Raw genomic sequence first — 15,373 nt, forward strand, 5'->3', positions numbered from 1 at the left:
TTGGAGAAAGATGGTCAGATGAATGGATATCTCTCTGTCCGTTCTTCCCTGAAACTTTGATTTTCATTATCCACCTTTCTTTTGCTACTTTTTGAGAGCGACATGTTCTCTTGCTATCAAGCTAATTGTTCTGAGTGAATGTTGATATTAATAAAGTAGTGTAGACTACAGTAGGCTACGTAGACCTGTTTTTCCCCACCAATCAACACACAGAGAAATAAACAAAAAGTTATAATTGAATAGAGATATTGGTGATTTTATGAACTTAATCAGATCTAAATTATTTTATTGTCACTGAAGGTACTATGTACTAATCAAATGTGTTAAACATGTTGTTAAATTTGTAGTGTAGGCGTATTAATTGTGCTAATATTATATGCTAATTATGTTCTGGCCCGCCGATTTAACTCAGAAACAAATTCTCCCGATGTCACGTCCTGACCATAGAAAGCTATTATTTTCTATGGTAGAGTAGGTCAGGGCGTGACAGGGGGGTTTTCTAGTTTAGTTTTTCTATGTTGTTTTCTAGTTTTGTATTTCTATGTTGGGTTTTGTTTGGGATGATCTCCAATTAGAGGAAGCTCGTCATCATTGTCTCTAATTGGAGATCATACTTAAGTAGGTGTTTTTCCCACCTGGGTTTGTGGGAGATTGTTTTTGAGTTGTGTATGTTTCACCTCTGCATCACGGTTTGTTGTTTTTTTGTTCTTTAGTTTATGTGTATGTATTGCATAGTTTCACAGTTCAATAAAATATGTGGAACGATAATCACGCTGCACTTTGGTCCATTCCTCTCTATGACAACCGTGACACCCGAAGCCAAATCTAGTTGACAAACCCTGTTTTATAGTATGTCATGGCCTTTACTGGCCAACTGCTGTTATGTTTATGATATACTATGGTGTTGTGTCACTAGACTTTGACCAGATATTATTGCATCCAAAGATCAACTGTACCTAGAACATAGATACAGAGCCACTTGTCATCAGGAAGCTGCTCTCTCAGCACAACGGAAAATATCTCAATGACTTGACATGTTCTGGTTGTGAATTCAGGCTACAAGGTAAGAATCTTCCCAGTGATTATTGTAAAGTGTGTAGAGAAATTAAATGTATGGTGTTATTTTAGTATAGTGACTGACGGTAAAACACTCAGATCTAACAGTCCATTTCACCTGGGACAGTTATGTGACAGTTCAATCATACAAGATGGCGCTAACTGGGCGTAGTCAAGTCAAATTCAAAAACATATTGTTCATATATCGTATTATACGATTCATATATCGGGATTATTTTACAATTTGTAAAGATGTTAATGTATCATAGTTCTAAATCATCTTTCAGAATATCAGAACATTTGTTGTTTTCTAAACTACAATGAGCTCCTGCTTCCTGTGTAATTTGGTTTGAAACCACTGAACATACTTTTCTTAACATTGTTATTATGAACTGAATTCAGTAACAGCATAACAATATCATACCTGTTAAACAAAGCAACACACTAGAATGAGAGACATTATTAAAAGAGAAAGTTAGACATTATCATCATTATTATTATTATTAGTTCCACTACATGAAGAAAAGGTGAAAAATATCAGTCACGACTACATGTTCATGTGATGCATTAAATCACCTGACTGTTGGGATGTATCTGTTAGGAAATGTTTTATTTCTAAGAGATAATGAATAAAATACAACAATTTACAATCAATAATTAGTTGTTACTGTGTTAATCACAACCAACATGCTGGATCTCTGTTTAGTTGTCACTGTGTTAACCACAACCAACATGCTGGATCTCTGTTTAGTTGTCACTGTGTTAACCACAACCAACATGCTGGATCTCTGTTTAGTTGTCACTGTGTTAACCACAACCAACATGCTGGATCTCTGTTTAGTTGTCACTGTGTTAACCACAACCAACATGCTGGATCTCTGTTTAGTTGTCACTGTGTTGACCACAACCAACATGATGGATATCTGTTTAGTTGTCACTGTGTTAACCACAACCAACATGCTGGATATCTGTTTACAGGGGTCAGTGCTCTAAAATGAGTCTCTCTGGGGAGAGAGAGGAGGGGGGCCCTGCCTCTAAAATGAGTCTCTCTGGGGAGAGAGAGGAGGGGGGCCCTGCCTCTAAAATGCGTCTCTCTAAGGAGAGAGAGGAGGGGGGCCCTGCCTCTAAAATGCGTCTCTCTGGGGAGAGAGAGGAGTGGGGCCCTGCCTCTAAAATGCATCTCTCTGGGAAGAGAGAGGAGGGGGGCCCTACCTCTAAAATGAGTCTCTCTGGGGAGAGAGGAGGGGGAACAATTGACCTTCAATAATTAGTTGTCACTGTGTTAATAACAACCAACATGCTGGATCTCTGTTTAGTTGTTACTGTGTTAACCACAACCAACATGCTGGATCTCTGTTTAGTTGTCACTGTGTTAACCAACATGCTGGATCTCTGTTTAGTTGTCACTGTGTTGACCACAACCAACATGCTGGATCTCTGTTTAGGACGTCACTGTGTTGACCACAACCAACATGCTGGATCTCTGTTTAGTTGTCACTGTGTTGACCACAACCAACATGATGGATATCTGTTTACAGGGGTCAGTGCTCTAAAATGAGTCTCTCTGGGGAGAGAGAGGAGGGGGGCCCTGCCTCTAAAATGCGTCTCTCTGGGGAGAGAGAGGAGGGGGGCCCTATCTCTAAAATGAGTCTCTCTGGTGAGAGAGAGGAGGGGGGCCCTGCCTCCAAAATGCATCTCTCTGGGGGACATGACACCAAAGCTAAGAGGTGAGATAACAATTTTATGAATAATAAATGAAGGTTATTTCCTAAATAAATAGCTATCTTAAGGTGAATGCACTTACTCTTATCCAGAGAGATTTACAGTATCTGCTAAATCAGGGGTTCTCAATCCTGGGTCTGCGGAGGTACTGCAGGGGTTCTGCAGGAAGCTCGGGGAGTGGTGGTGTATCCAGGGAGAAAACTAAACTAATATTCTGAAATGTCATTGTGGTCTTATGCTGCCATCTATTGGAATTATTTAGCAACTGCAGTAGTGCTGAAAAATGTGTTATTCCTTACTAAAGTAGTAATTACTGAGAATTACTAGTTTATTTTATCACTTACAATCATAAAATAACAACTTATACCATAACAAACAATTAAACTGACATAAACCAAAATCACTATATATGTAGTTATTTAGTTAATTACCAAATTGAGCCGGTCGGTCACATTTGAGAGAGAGGGAGATGTATAACATTTTGCAAAAAAAATGATTTTTGTTTCTCTGAAATGAAACCATCAAGTGATAGATTTTAAACAAATCCTTGTCTGTGAAAGATGTAATAATTAATACATAATTTCTTTAAACAATAAAAGCTCATTTCTGTAAAGTGATATGTTGCGTTTTGGAATGAAACTCTTATGTTTCCCATCTGAGATCAGAGTAGATGGGAGATATAATGTTTGTCTCTGTTGTGTTGAAGTCCAATCAAGCAGGAGAGACCAGCCTCCCCTGATCCCAGCTGTGTGTCAATGAAGAGTGACCGGTCTATGAAACCTCCTATAGAGTTTAGAGAGGGAGACTTTTCTACTGAACAAAGGTAAGAAGAAATCATGGGTCATGGTCAGTGAGTTAAACAACACTGTCTCTAGTCATTTCTCCTCTCCCATTTTCACATTTCTTTTTGTTGTTTTCATAATCCATAGGCTAATCCTTTTATCCATTTATATAGTCCTAAAACAGTGTGTGTGTGTGTGTGTGTGTGTGTGTGTGTGTGTGTGTGTACTCCCTGGATGAGGAGATGTAATCTCATGTTTTGTCCACAGAAACCAACAGGAGAGATCAGAGTCAGAGATTCTCAGTGGTCAGTCTTCCCAGAGTCATCAAACAGACCTGGACTCTATATTCAGTGTATGTGGTCCTGTTATGAACATTTGTTTTTGTTTTCCTCAAGTAAAGTTGATCTGTCAATTATTCATTATTGTGTTAATGAGAAACCATTTCTTCTCTTGCTTTACTTATTTACTTTATTTATTTCAGTTGCTTGAAGAGAAAATGATGACATTTGTGAAGAACGAGCTGAAGATGTTCAAAAGGATTCTTAGTCCAGAACTCCCAGAAGGCTTTGAGAGTCAGAAGCAGGATAAGGAAGTGGTGGATGCTGAAGATGAGAAGCAGGAGAGCAGTGCCAGAGAGGGGGCTCTGAAGATCACACTGCACGTGCTGAGGAAAATGAACCAGAAGGAGCTTGCTGACACACTGGAGAAATGTAAGATCTGTCTGCCTCGTGTTGAATGCTGTTTTATAACATTTAAAAGCTGTAGCTAAAGTACAGCTAAAGTAGCTGTGTAACTCAATGATATTGTAGCAGCCTTAATACAACACCTAGTGGCCTCATCAAGTAGCAGAAGGGATGTGTTGTGTTGATTAATTTAGAGAGAGAGACAGAGAGAGACAACATTAATAATACCATCAATAATACCAATAATAATATAATCAGTCACACCAGTCTGTAATGCATTATGAAAACATTTACACATTTATACAGTCAGTTAAGAGAATAATTGTTATAATGTAAAACTTTACAACAGTCCTACAATACTGTAGGCATTAAAACAGACGTCATTTTAATATCCTCTGTGTTATTTCTAGATTCAGATGAGCTTGCTGTGATTTGCCAACGTGAACTCAAATCTAATCTAAAGAAGAAGTTTCAATGTGTATTTGAGGGGATCGCTAAACAAGGAAACCCAACACTTCTCAATAAGATCTACACAGAGCTCTACATCACAGAGGGTGGAACAGGAGAGGTCAATAATGAACATGAGCTGAGACAGATTGAGACAACAACCAGGAAACAAGCAAGACCAGAGACTGCAGTCAAATGTAACGACATCTTCAAACCCTTAACTGGACAAGACAAACTTATCAGAACTGTGCTGACAAAGGGAGTCGCTGGCATTGGAAAAACAGTCTCTGTGCAGAAGTTCATTCTGGACTGGGCTGAAGGAAAAGCAAATCAGGATGTCCAATTTGTGTTTTCATTCCCTTTTCGGGAGCTGAATTTGATGAAAGAGGACAAACACACTTTCATTGAACTCCTCAATCACTTCTCAATGGAAACCAAACAATCAGGAATCTCCATCTACAACAAGTACAAAGTTGTGTTCATCTTTGATGGTCTGGATGAGTGCCGACTGCCCCTAGACTTCCAGAATAACAAGATCTTTTGTGACGTCACAGAGTCAACCTCAGTGGATGTTCTGCTGACAAATCTCATCAAGGGAAATCTGCTTCCCTCTGCTCTCCTCTGGATAACTACCCGACCTGCAGCAGCCAATAAGATCCCTTCAGGGTGTGTTGACCAGGTGACAGAGGTACGAGGGTTCAATGACCCACAGAAGGAGGAGTACTTCAGAAAGAGATTCAGTGATGAGGACCTGGCCAGCAGAATCATCTCACACATAAAGACATCAAGGAGCCTCCACATCATGTGTCACATTCCAGTCTTCTGTTGGATTTCTGCAACAGTCCTCGAACACATGCTGAAACATAAGAGAGAAGAGATGCCCACGACTCTGACTGAGATGTACACACACCTTGTGGTGTTTCATACCAAACAGAAGAATGAAAAGTATCTTGGGAAAGAAGAGACAGATCCACACTGGAATAAAGAGAGCATTCTGTCACTGGGAAAACTGGCTTTTCAACAGCTTGTGAATGGCAATCTGATTTTCTATGAAGAAGACCTGAAAGACTGAGGCTTCATTGATGTCAATGAGTTTAGAGCCACATTTAAAATGTTATCTTCACTGTCAAAATAGATATGGTGTGGACTGTATACTCAATACAATCTAAATCTGATACCTCACTGTCTGTCTTTTGACTGATACTGTTTTTTAAACTTGTCTGGTCAGTCTACTCAAATATTTGTATTATACATGCTTCTATCTTGATAATTTGTAATTTATAATATGATACATTAATTTCTGAATAGATATGGCAGGTTTTAGGACACAATAGCAGTGTGATTTTAATATGATTTGACTCTTTGCAGGCTGTCAGGCTGTCTAGTCACAGAGGAAGGCTGTGCTTCTCTGGTCTCAGCTCTGAGGTCAAACCCCTCACACCTGAGAGAGCTGGACCTGAGCTACAATCACCCAGGAGACTCAGGAGTCAGACTGCTCTCTGCTGGACTGGAGGATCCACACTGCAGACTGGAGAAACTCAAGTATGTAGAGTGTTTATGTCAATGTTCATATCAGACATGTTTGACTTTTCAGGCTAGTTAATAATACAAACATTCTGACCACCACTTGGACAAAGTTGTGTGTGTGTGTGTGTGTGTGTGTGTGTGTGTGTGTGTGTGTGTGTGTGTGTGTGTGTGTGTGTGTGTGTGTGTGTGTGTGTGTGTGTGTGTGTGTGTGTGTGTGTGTGTGTGTGTGTGTGTGTGTGTGAGAGATTGTCCGGTGCGAAACACACACAGGACACACACACGACAAATACACACACAGGACAAATACACACACACACACACGACAAATACACACACACACACACACAAATACACACACGCACACACAGGACAAATACACACACACGCACGCACACACACACAGAACAAATACACACACACACAGGACAAATACACACACACACAGGACAAATACACACAAATACACACACACACACACACGACAAATACACACACACACACACACACAGGACAAATACACACACACACACACGACAAATACACACACACACACAGGACAAACACACACACACACACACACACACAGGACAAACACACACACACAGGACAAATACAGACACACACACACACACACACACAGGACAAATATACAAATACAGACACACACACACACACACACACACACACGACAAATATATACACACAGGACAAATACACACACACACAGGACAAATATATACACACACACACAGGACAAATATATACACACACACACAGGACAAATATATACACACACACACACACAGGACAAATATATACACACACACACACACACAGGACAAATATACACACACACACACGACAAATACACACACACACACACACACAGGACAAATACACACACACACACACACACGCGCACACACAGGACAAATACACACACACACACACGCGCACACACAGGACAAATACACACACACACACACGCACACACACACACTGGACTCACACACACACTGGACTCACACACACACACACTGGACACACACACACACACACACTGGACACACACACACACACACTGGACACACACACACTGGACACACACACACTGGACACACACAGGACACAAACACTGAAAACGTTCTTACCAACGCTTGACCAGTGTGTGTGTGTGTCCTGTGTGTGTGTGTGTGTGTGTGTTTGTCCTGTGTGTGTGTGTGAGTTCAGGTGTATCCCTCAATGACTGTCTGTTCTTCTGCTTACCGCTACAGTGTGGAACATGGTGGAGAGAACAGAATGAAACCTGGACTTAGAAAATGTGAGTGTTGACTGCTGTGAAGAATATGACTAAGAATAAGTCTTAATTCAAGTTAAGTCAAAGTCAAAGACCACCATCATTACTGACTTGGTCATATTAAATATCAGCTGTAGTTCTACAGAAGCAGAAATCAGGGACACCAACGTTTACAAAGAGCTGCTTTGACTGTGTGTCTGTTTAAATGTGTGGTGTGTTCCTGTTACGTTAGGTGTGTGTGTGTGTGTGTGTAATTAATGTGAATAAGTGTGTTTTATGTGTGTGTTTTATATTACCATGTGATCGTTCAACAAGTCTCAAGTTACCTTAACTTCTCCTTTTGATACCTAGAAACAACTAGATTAAATGAATTAGTGAAAAGTGAGTTAACATTCTAATGTGAATGATGATGATGATTTCTAATATTGTGTCTGGTTTCATCCATCAGATGTCTGTGATCTCACACTGGACCCAAACACAGTAGACAGACTACTCTCTCTGTCTGAGGAGAACAGAAAGGTGACATGTAGGAGAGAGGAGCAGCCGTATCCTGATCACCCAGAGAGATTTGAGGACAGGGAACAGGTGCTGTGTAGAGAGGGTCTGACTGGGCGCTGTTACTGGGAGGTAGAGTGGAGTGGGGGGGCTGATATAGGAGTGACATATAAAGGAATCAGCAGGAGAGGAGGGGGTAATGACTGTTGGATTGGAGCCAATGACAAGTCCTGGAGTCTGTTCTGCTCTGACAACAGTTACTCTGCCAGGCACAATAATAACTCCACTACCATAGACGTCCCCTCCTCCAGCCCCCACAGAGTAGGAGTGTATCTGGACTGGCCAGCCGGCACTCTGTCCTTCTATAGAGCCTCCTCTGACACACTGACCCACCTGATCACATTCACCTCCACATTCACTGAGCCCCTCTATCCAGGGTTTAGGGTTCATTATGTTGGCGACTCAGTGTCCCTGAAATAATAACTGGAGACACACACACACACACACACACACACACACACACACACACACACACACACACACACACACACACACACACACACACACACACACACACACACACACACACACACTGGACACACACACACACACACACTGGACACACACACACACACACACACACACACACACACACACACTGGACACACACACACTGGACACACACACACACACTGGACACACACACACTGGACACACACACACACACACACACACACTGGACACACACACACACACACACACACTGGACACAGACACACTCACACACACACACTGGACACACACTGGACACACGCACACACTGGAAACACGCACACACTGGAAACAAAATGGACACACACACACACTGGACACACAAACAAACACACACACACGTACACACACTGGACACAAAATGGACAAACACACTCAACACACACACACTGAACACGTACACTGGACACACACACACACATTCTGGACACACGAACACACACACACTGGAGACACACACACACACTGGACACAGACACACACACACACACACTGGACACAGACACACTCACACACACACTGGACACAGACACACTCACACACACACTGGACACAGACACACTCACTCACACACACTGGACACACACTGGACACACGCACACACTGGAAACACGCACACACTGGAAACAAAATGGACACACACACACACTGGACACACAAACAAACACACACACACGTACACACACTGGACACAAACTGGACACACACACACACACACACACTGGACACACACTGGACACACACACACTGGACACACACTGGACACACACTGGACACACACACACTGGACACACACTGGACACACGCACACACTGGAAACAAAATGGACACACACACACACTGGACACACAAACAAACACACACACACGTACACACACACACTGGACACAAAATGGACAAACACACTCAACACACACACGTACACTGGACACACACAACACATTCTGGACACACGAACACACACACACTGGAGACACACACACACACACAGACACACTGGACACACACTCACACACACTGGACACACACACACTGGATATACACACACTCAACACACACAAACTGGACACACACATAAACACACACACTGGACACACACTGAAAACACACACACACTGGACACACACACATACAAACACACACACACACACACACACTCTGAACACACACACACACACACACACACTGAAACACACACACACACACACACACACACACACACTGGACACACACACACACACACTGGACAAACACACACACTGGACACAAACTGGACACACACTGGACACAAACTGGACACACACACAAACACACACTCGACACACACACACATAAACACACTGAACACACACACACATAAACACACACTCACACACACACTGGATATACACACACTCAACACACACAAACTGGACATAAACTGGACACACACATAAACACACACTGAACACACACACACTGAACACACACACACACACACACACTGAACACACTGACACACACACACACACACACTGAACACACACACACTGAGCACATACTCACACACTGAAACACACACACACACACTGGGGACACACACACACTCTGAACACACACACACACTGAAAAACACACACACACACTGAAAAACACACACACACACTCACTGGACACACACACACACACTCACTGGACACACACACACACACTCACTGGACACACACACACACACACTCACTGGACACACACACACACACACTCACTGGACACACACACACACACTCTGGACATACACACACACACACTGGACACATACACACACACACTGAAACACACACACACTGGACACAGACACACACACTAGGCACACACACACACACTGGACACACACACTCTTGACACACACACTCTTGACACACACACACTGGATACACAAACACACTGGATACACAAACACACTGGATACACACTGGATACACACACACACACGCACACTGGATACACACACACACACACACACACACACACACACACACACACACACACACACACACACGCACACTGGATACACACACACACACACACACACACACACACACACACACACACACACACACACACACACACTGGATACACACACACACACACTCTGGATACACACGCATACACACACACACAGAACACTGAAACACACAATTGACAAACACACACTGGACACTCACACGTGTTAAATCAGTTTCTGGACCACAGGTTCTAGAACAGCTTCTATCCCGGTTCTTTCTGCCTGTTAAATCTGTTTCTGGACCACAGGTTCTAGAACAGCTTCTATCCCAGTTCTATCTGCCTGTTAAATCAGTTTCTGGACCACAGGTTCTAGAACAGCTTCTATCCCAGTTCTATCTGCCTGTTAAATCAGTTTCTGGACCACAGGTTCTAGAACAGCTTCTATCCCAGATCTATCTGCCTGTTAAATCAGTTTCTGGACCACAGGTTCTAGAACAGCTTCTATCCCAGTTCTATCTGCCTGTTAAATCAGTTTCTGGACCACAGGTTCTAGAACAGCTTCTATCCCAGTTCTATCTGCCTGTTAAATCAGTTTCTGGACCACAGGTTCTGGAACAGCTTCTATCCCAGTTCTATCTGCCTGTTAAATCAGTTTCTGGACCACAGGTTCTAGAACAGCTTCTATCCCAGTTCTATCTGCCTGTTAAATCAGTTTCTGGACCACAGGTTCTAGAACAGCTTCTCTCCCAGTTCTATCTGCCTGTTAAATCAGTTTCTGGACCACAGGTTCTAGAACAGCTTCTATCCCAGTTCTATCTGCCTGTTAAATCAGTTTCTGGACCACAGGTTCTAGAACAGCTTCTATCCCAGTTCTATCTGCCTGTTAAATCAGTTTCTGGATCACAGGTTCTAGAACAGCTTCTATCCCAGTTCTATCTGCCTGTTAAATCAGTTTCTGGACCACAGGTTCTAGAACAGCTTCTATCCCAGTTCTATCTGCCTGTTAAATCATAAACCTAAACTGTTGTCATCAGACTATTACAACATGACTGAACCTTTTGGTTCCTTTTCTGATCTTTTACCACTTTGCATTTTTTATGATATATTTTACTGTTTGTGTTTGTACCACAGGAGGTTGGTGGGACCTTATTTAGGGAGGACAGGCTTGTAATGGCTGGAGTGGAATAAGTGGAATGGTATCAAACACGTGGTTTCTATGTGTTCCATTTCATTCACTCTGTTCCAGACATTATTATGAGCCGTCCTCCCCTCAGCAGCCTCCTCTGGTATGCACTGTCCTGTGTGTGAGAGAGATCCAACAAGGAATTACAATGTATGTATTACTTTTAATACCTGCAAATGATAAATAAACTACTGGAACTCCTTATGAATGTCTGCAGCCGACAAGAGGTGAAAATATTACAGGAATATTCTGCAAAATGTTGATGAAGACGTCACTCAATCCACCCAAAACAACATGCAGTCTTTCCACAAGACTCCCATGAAGTTATAGTGTGACGTTATGAGTCGACGTTAAAGTAACATTTTCACAACACACTGCACTTGTTTTATCCTGTTTTAGATGTATCCTCTGTTTAAACATTTAAACTCTGACAATAACACTGTTAAAATACCAATGTGATCATTTCTTGTCTTTTATGTTGGAAAAACTAATTGTACAATTATATGTGGACATTCGCTCCATAGTTGTACAAGTATACATGGTTATATTGTACTTTTCATAATAAAACATACTTGAAACAAGAAAAAGCATGCTAATTGTGAAAACAATTTTGTTATTGATTTTTACATTGCTTCTCCCTGTCTCATGTTGACGTTTGTCATGAATCTTGACCTGGAGGCAGAACTGTGCGATTTCCTCTAGATATGTCAGCTGCAAAGTCAGAAATTTACTCTCCGTCATGTTGAAATATGACAAAAGCTCTAGGCTTTGCAAGGTTGTTGACAAAGATTTTTGACAAAATGAGCAGTCCTGGAAGTGACAGATTTTGACTCATATTGAGTGATAAGACAGCTATTTAAAAACACTTTTTCAACATTTCAAGATAGCAGTTAGTTCAGTTTGATCTTATTAAAGACAGCTGTATATTCATTTTTTTTACCCAAAAATATTCTGTTCCCGCCCACTTTTTTTGCACTATGTTTGAAGGCTGTCAACTTCTTGTCAGGAGGAGAATCACTTAGCCTTTCAACTAATTTTCAAATGATAGGATGCCTATTTAAAAACACTTTTTCAACATTTCAAGATAGCAGTTAGTTCAGTTTGATCTTGTTAAAGACAGCTGTATCATTTTTTTATTCATTTTGACATATTGTTTGGGACCACTTTTTTTGCTCTGTTTGAAGGCTGTCAGCTTCTTCTCAGGAAGAGAATCCCTTAGCCTTTCGACTAATTTTGGGTTAGTTCGACTAATTTTGGGTTAGTTCTCTCAAGAAGAACTAACCCATCTCAACACGACAGAAAGTAAGACAGGGAAAGCCATCTCAACATGACAGAAAGTAAGACAGGAGAACCTATTTCAACATGATGGAGAGTAAAGTCAGTCAGGAGTCCCTGACCTTATCTTCTGTCAAGAAGATGTCTGGTAGGCCCATTTAAATACCTTTTTTGGACATTTCAAGATAGCAGATGTTTGAGTTGGGTCTATTAACACAGCTGTGAGTTGTTAATTTTGTCATTTTTTCATTTTTGACAAAATGAGCACTCCTGGAAGTGACAGATTTTGACTCATATTGAGTGATAAGACTGAGCTATTTAAAAACACTTTTTCAACATTTCAAGATAGCAGTTAGTTCAGTTTGATCTCATTAAAGACAAATGAATCCACTGTGTCTGCCTTTCCACTGTGAAGACAGGTTCTACTGCCCCCTGCTGTCTGTTGATGGTACTACTACTAGACACAGCGGCAGAATAAATTAAACTAGACATTTGTTTTCATCTCAAAACCAGAGAGCAACCGCTGTCCGGTGAAGTCCACACAAAGCGTATTGCATGTAACCAAACAGTTAGGTGACCTGCAGCACGGTCAAAGCAAAATATATGTTTCAGACGTTTTAGGGACGACAAAACGACAATTGCTTTAAAACGACACAGAGAGTTCAGCACCTACAATTACGATCTGTCTTTAATTTTGCCCTTTTTTAAAACCATAAACTTGGATTAGCACAGCTAACACAGCTAGCACAGCTAGCACAGCTAACACAGCCAACACAGCTAACACAGCTAGCACAGCTAGCACAGCTAACACAGCTAGCACAGCTAGCACAGCTAACACAGCTAGCACAGCTAACACAGCCAACACAATCAAAGGAAGCCAAATGCTGACTGGCTTCCCTTGCCTTCAACGCTACGGGCAGCAACAATGTTATACTCTTTATGACCAGACAGCATCAGACAGGACTGAGACAGACTGTTTCACTGTCCAGACAGCATCAGACAGGACTGAGACAGACTGTTTCACTGACCGGACAGCATCAGACAGGACTGAGACAGACTGTTTCACTGACCGGACAGCATCAGACAGGACTGAGACAGACTGTTTCACTGACCGGACAGCATCAGACAGGACTGAGACAGGCTGTTTCACTGACCGGACAGCATCAGACAGGACTGAGACTACCCCAAAGACAACGTGTGTGAAGCAAGAGCTTCCTGTGACAACCGGAAGTTGTTAAAAACAGCCTAGAGCTATTGTCATATGGCCACCTGCAGATAGTGAAAATTACGCAACTCAACCATGTGTTATTCAGTCAATTATTAAGGTAGAGGCTTCTTATTCAAGATTCTGTTTATGTCTACCCCAAAGACAACGTGTGTTGAGTAAGAACTTCCTGTGACAACCGGAAGTTGTTAAAAACACCCAAGAGCTATTGCCATATGGCCACCTGCAGATAGTGAAAATCACGCAACTCAACCATGTGTCATTCAGTCAATTCTTAAGGTAGAGACTTCTTATTCAGGATTCTGTTTATGTCTACCCCAAAGACAACGTGTGTTGAGTAAGAACTCCCTGTGACAACCGGAAGTGGTTAAAAACAGCCTAGAGCTATTGTCATATAACCTGCACATAGTGAAAATCACACAACTCAACCATGTGTCATTCAGTCAATTATTAAGGTAGAGACTTCTTATTCAGGATTCTGTTTATGTCTATCCCAAAGACAACGTGTGTTGAGTAAGAACTTCCTGTGACAACCGGAAGTGGTTAAAAACAGCCTAGAGCTTTTGTCATATTTCAACATGACGGAGAGTAAAGTCAGTCAGGAGTCCCTGACATTATCTTCTCTCAAGAAGATGTCTGGTAGGCCCATTTAAATACCTTTTTTGGACATTACAAGATAGCAGATGTTTGAGTTGGGTCTATTAACACAGCTGTGAGTTGTTATTTTTTTTCTTTTTTTAATTTTTGACAAAATGAGCAGTCCTGGAAGTGACAGATTTTGACTCATATTGAGTGATAAGACTGAGCTATTTAGAAAATCCCTTAGCCTTTCGACTAATTTTGCGTTAGTTGGACTAATTTTGGGTTAGTTCTCTCAAGAAGAACTAACCAATCTCAACATGACAGAAAGTAAGACAGGGAAACCAATCTCAACATGACAGAAAGTAAGACAGGAGAACCTATTTCAACATGACAGAGAGTCAGTCAGGAGTCCCTGACCTTATCTTCTCCCAAGAAGATGTCTGGTAGGCCCATTTAAATACCTTTTTTGGACATTTCAAGATAGCAGATGTTTGAGTTGGGTCTATTAACACAGCTGTGAGTTGTTAATTTTTTAATTTTTTAATTTTTGACAAAATGAGC

General features: G+C 41.7%; 2 protein-coding genes across 2 annotated transcripts in view; both read left to right on the forward strand.

Annotated features, from left to right (window-relative positions):
• LOC115149648 (tripartite motif-containing protein 16-like) overlaps positions 1-15,373 on the forward strand; it is a 1,197,515-nt gene that overhangs the window by 929,651 nt on the left and 252,491 nt on the right. The gene's annotated exons all lie outside the window — the stretch shown is intronic.
• Positions 6,066-8,489, forward strand: LOC115149576 (stonustoxin subunit beta-like; the record flags this gene model as incomplete). Its single annotated transcript, XM_029692530.1, has 3 exons — positions 6,066-6,232; positions 7,492-7,538; positions 7,963-8,489. Coding segments are annotated over 3 exons (741 nt in total), but the record flags the coding sequence as incomplete, so codon positions are not given.

Source organism: Salmo trutta, chromosome 15 (assembly GCF_901001165.1).
Source record: "Salmo trutta chromosome 15, fSalTru1.1, whole genome shotgun sequence".
Lineage (NCBI taxonomy): Eukaryota > Metazoa > Chordata > Actinopteri > Salmoniformes > Salmonidae > Salmo > Salmo trutta.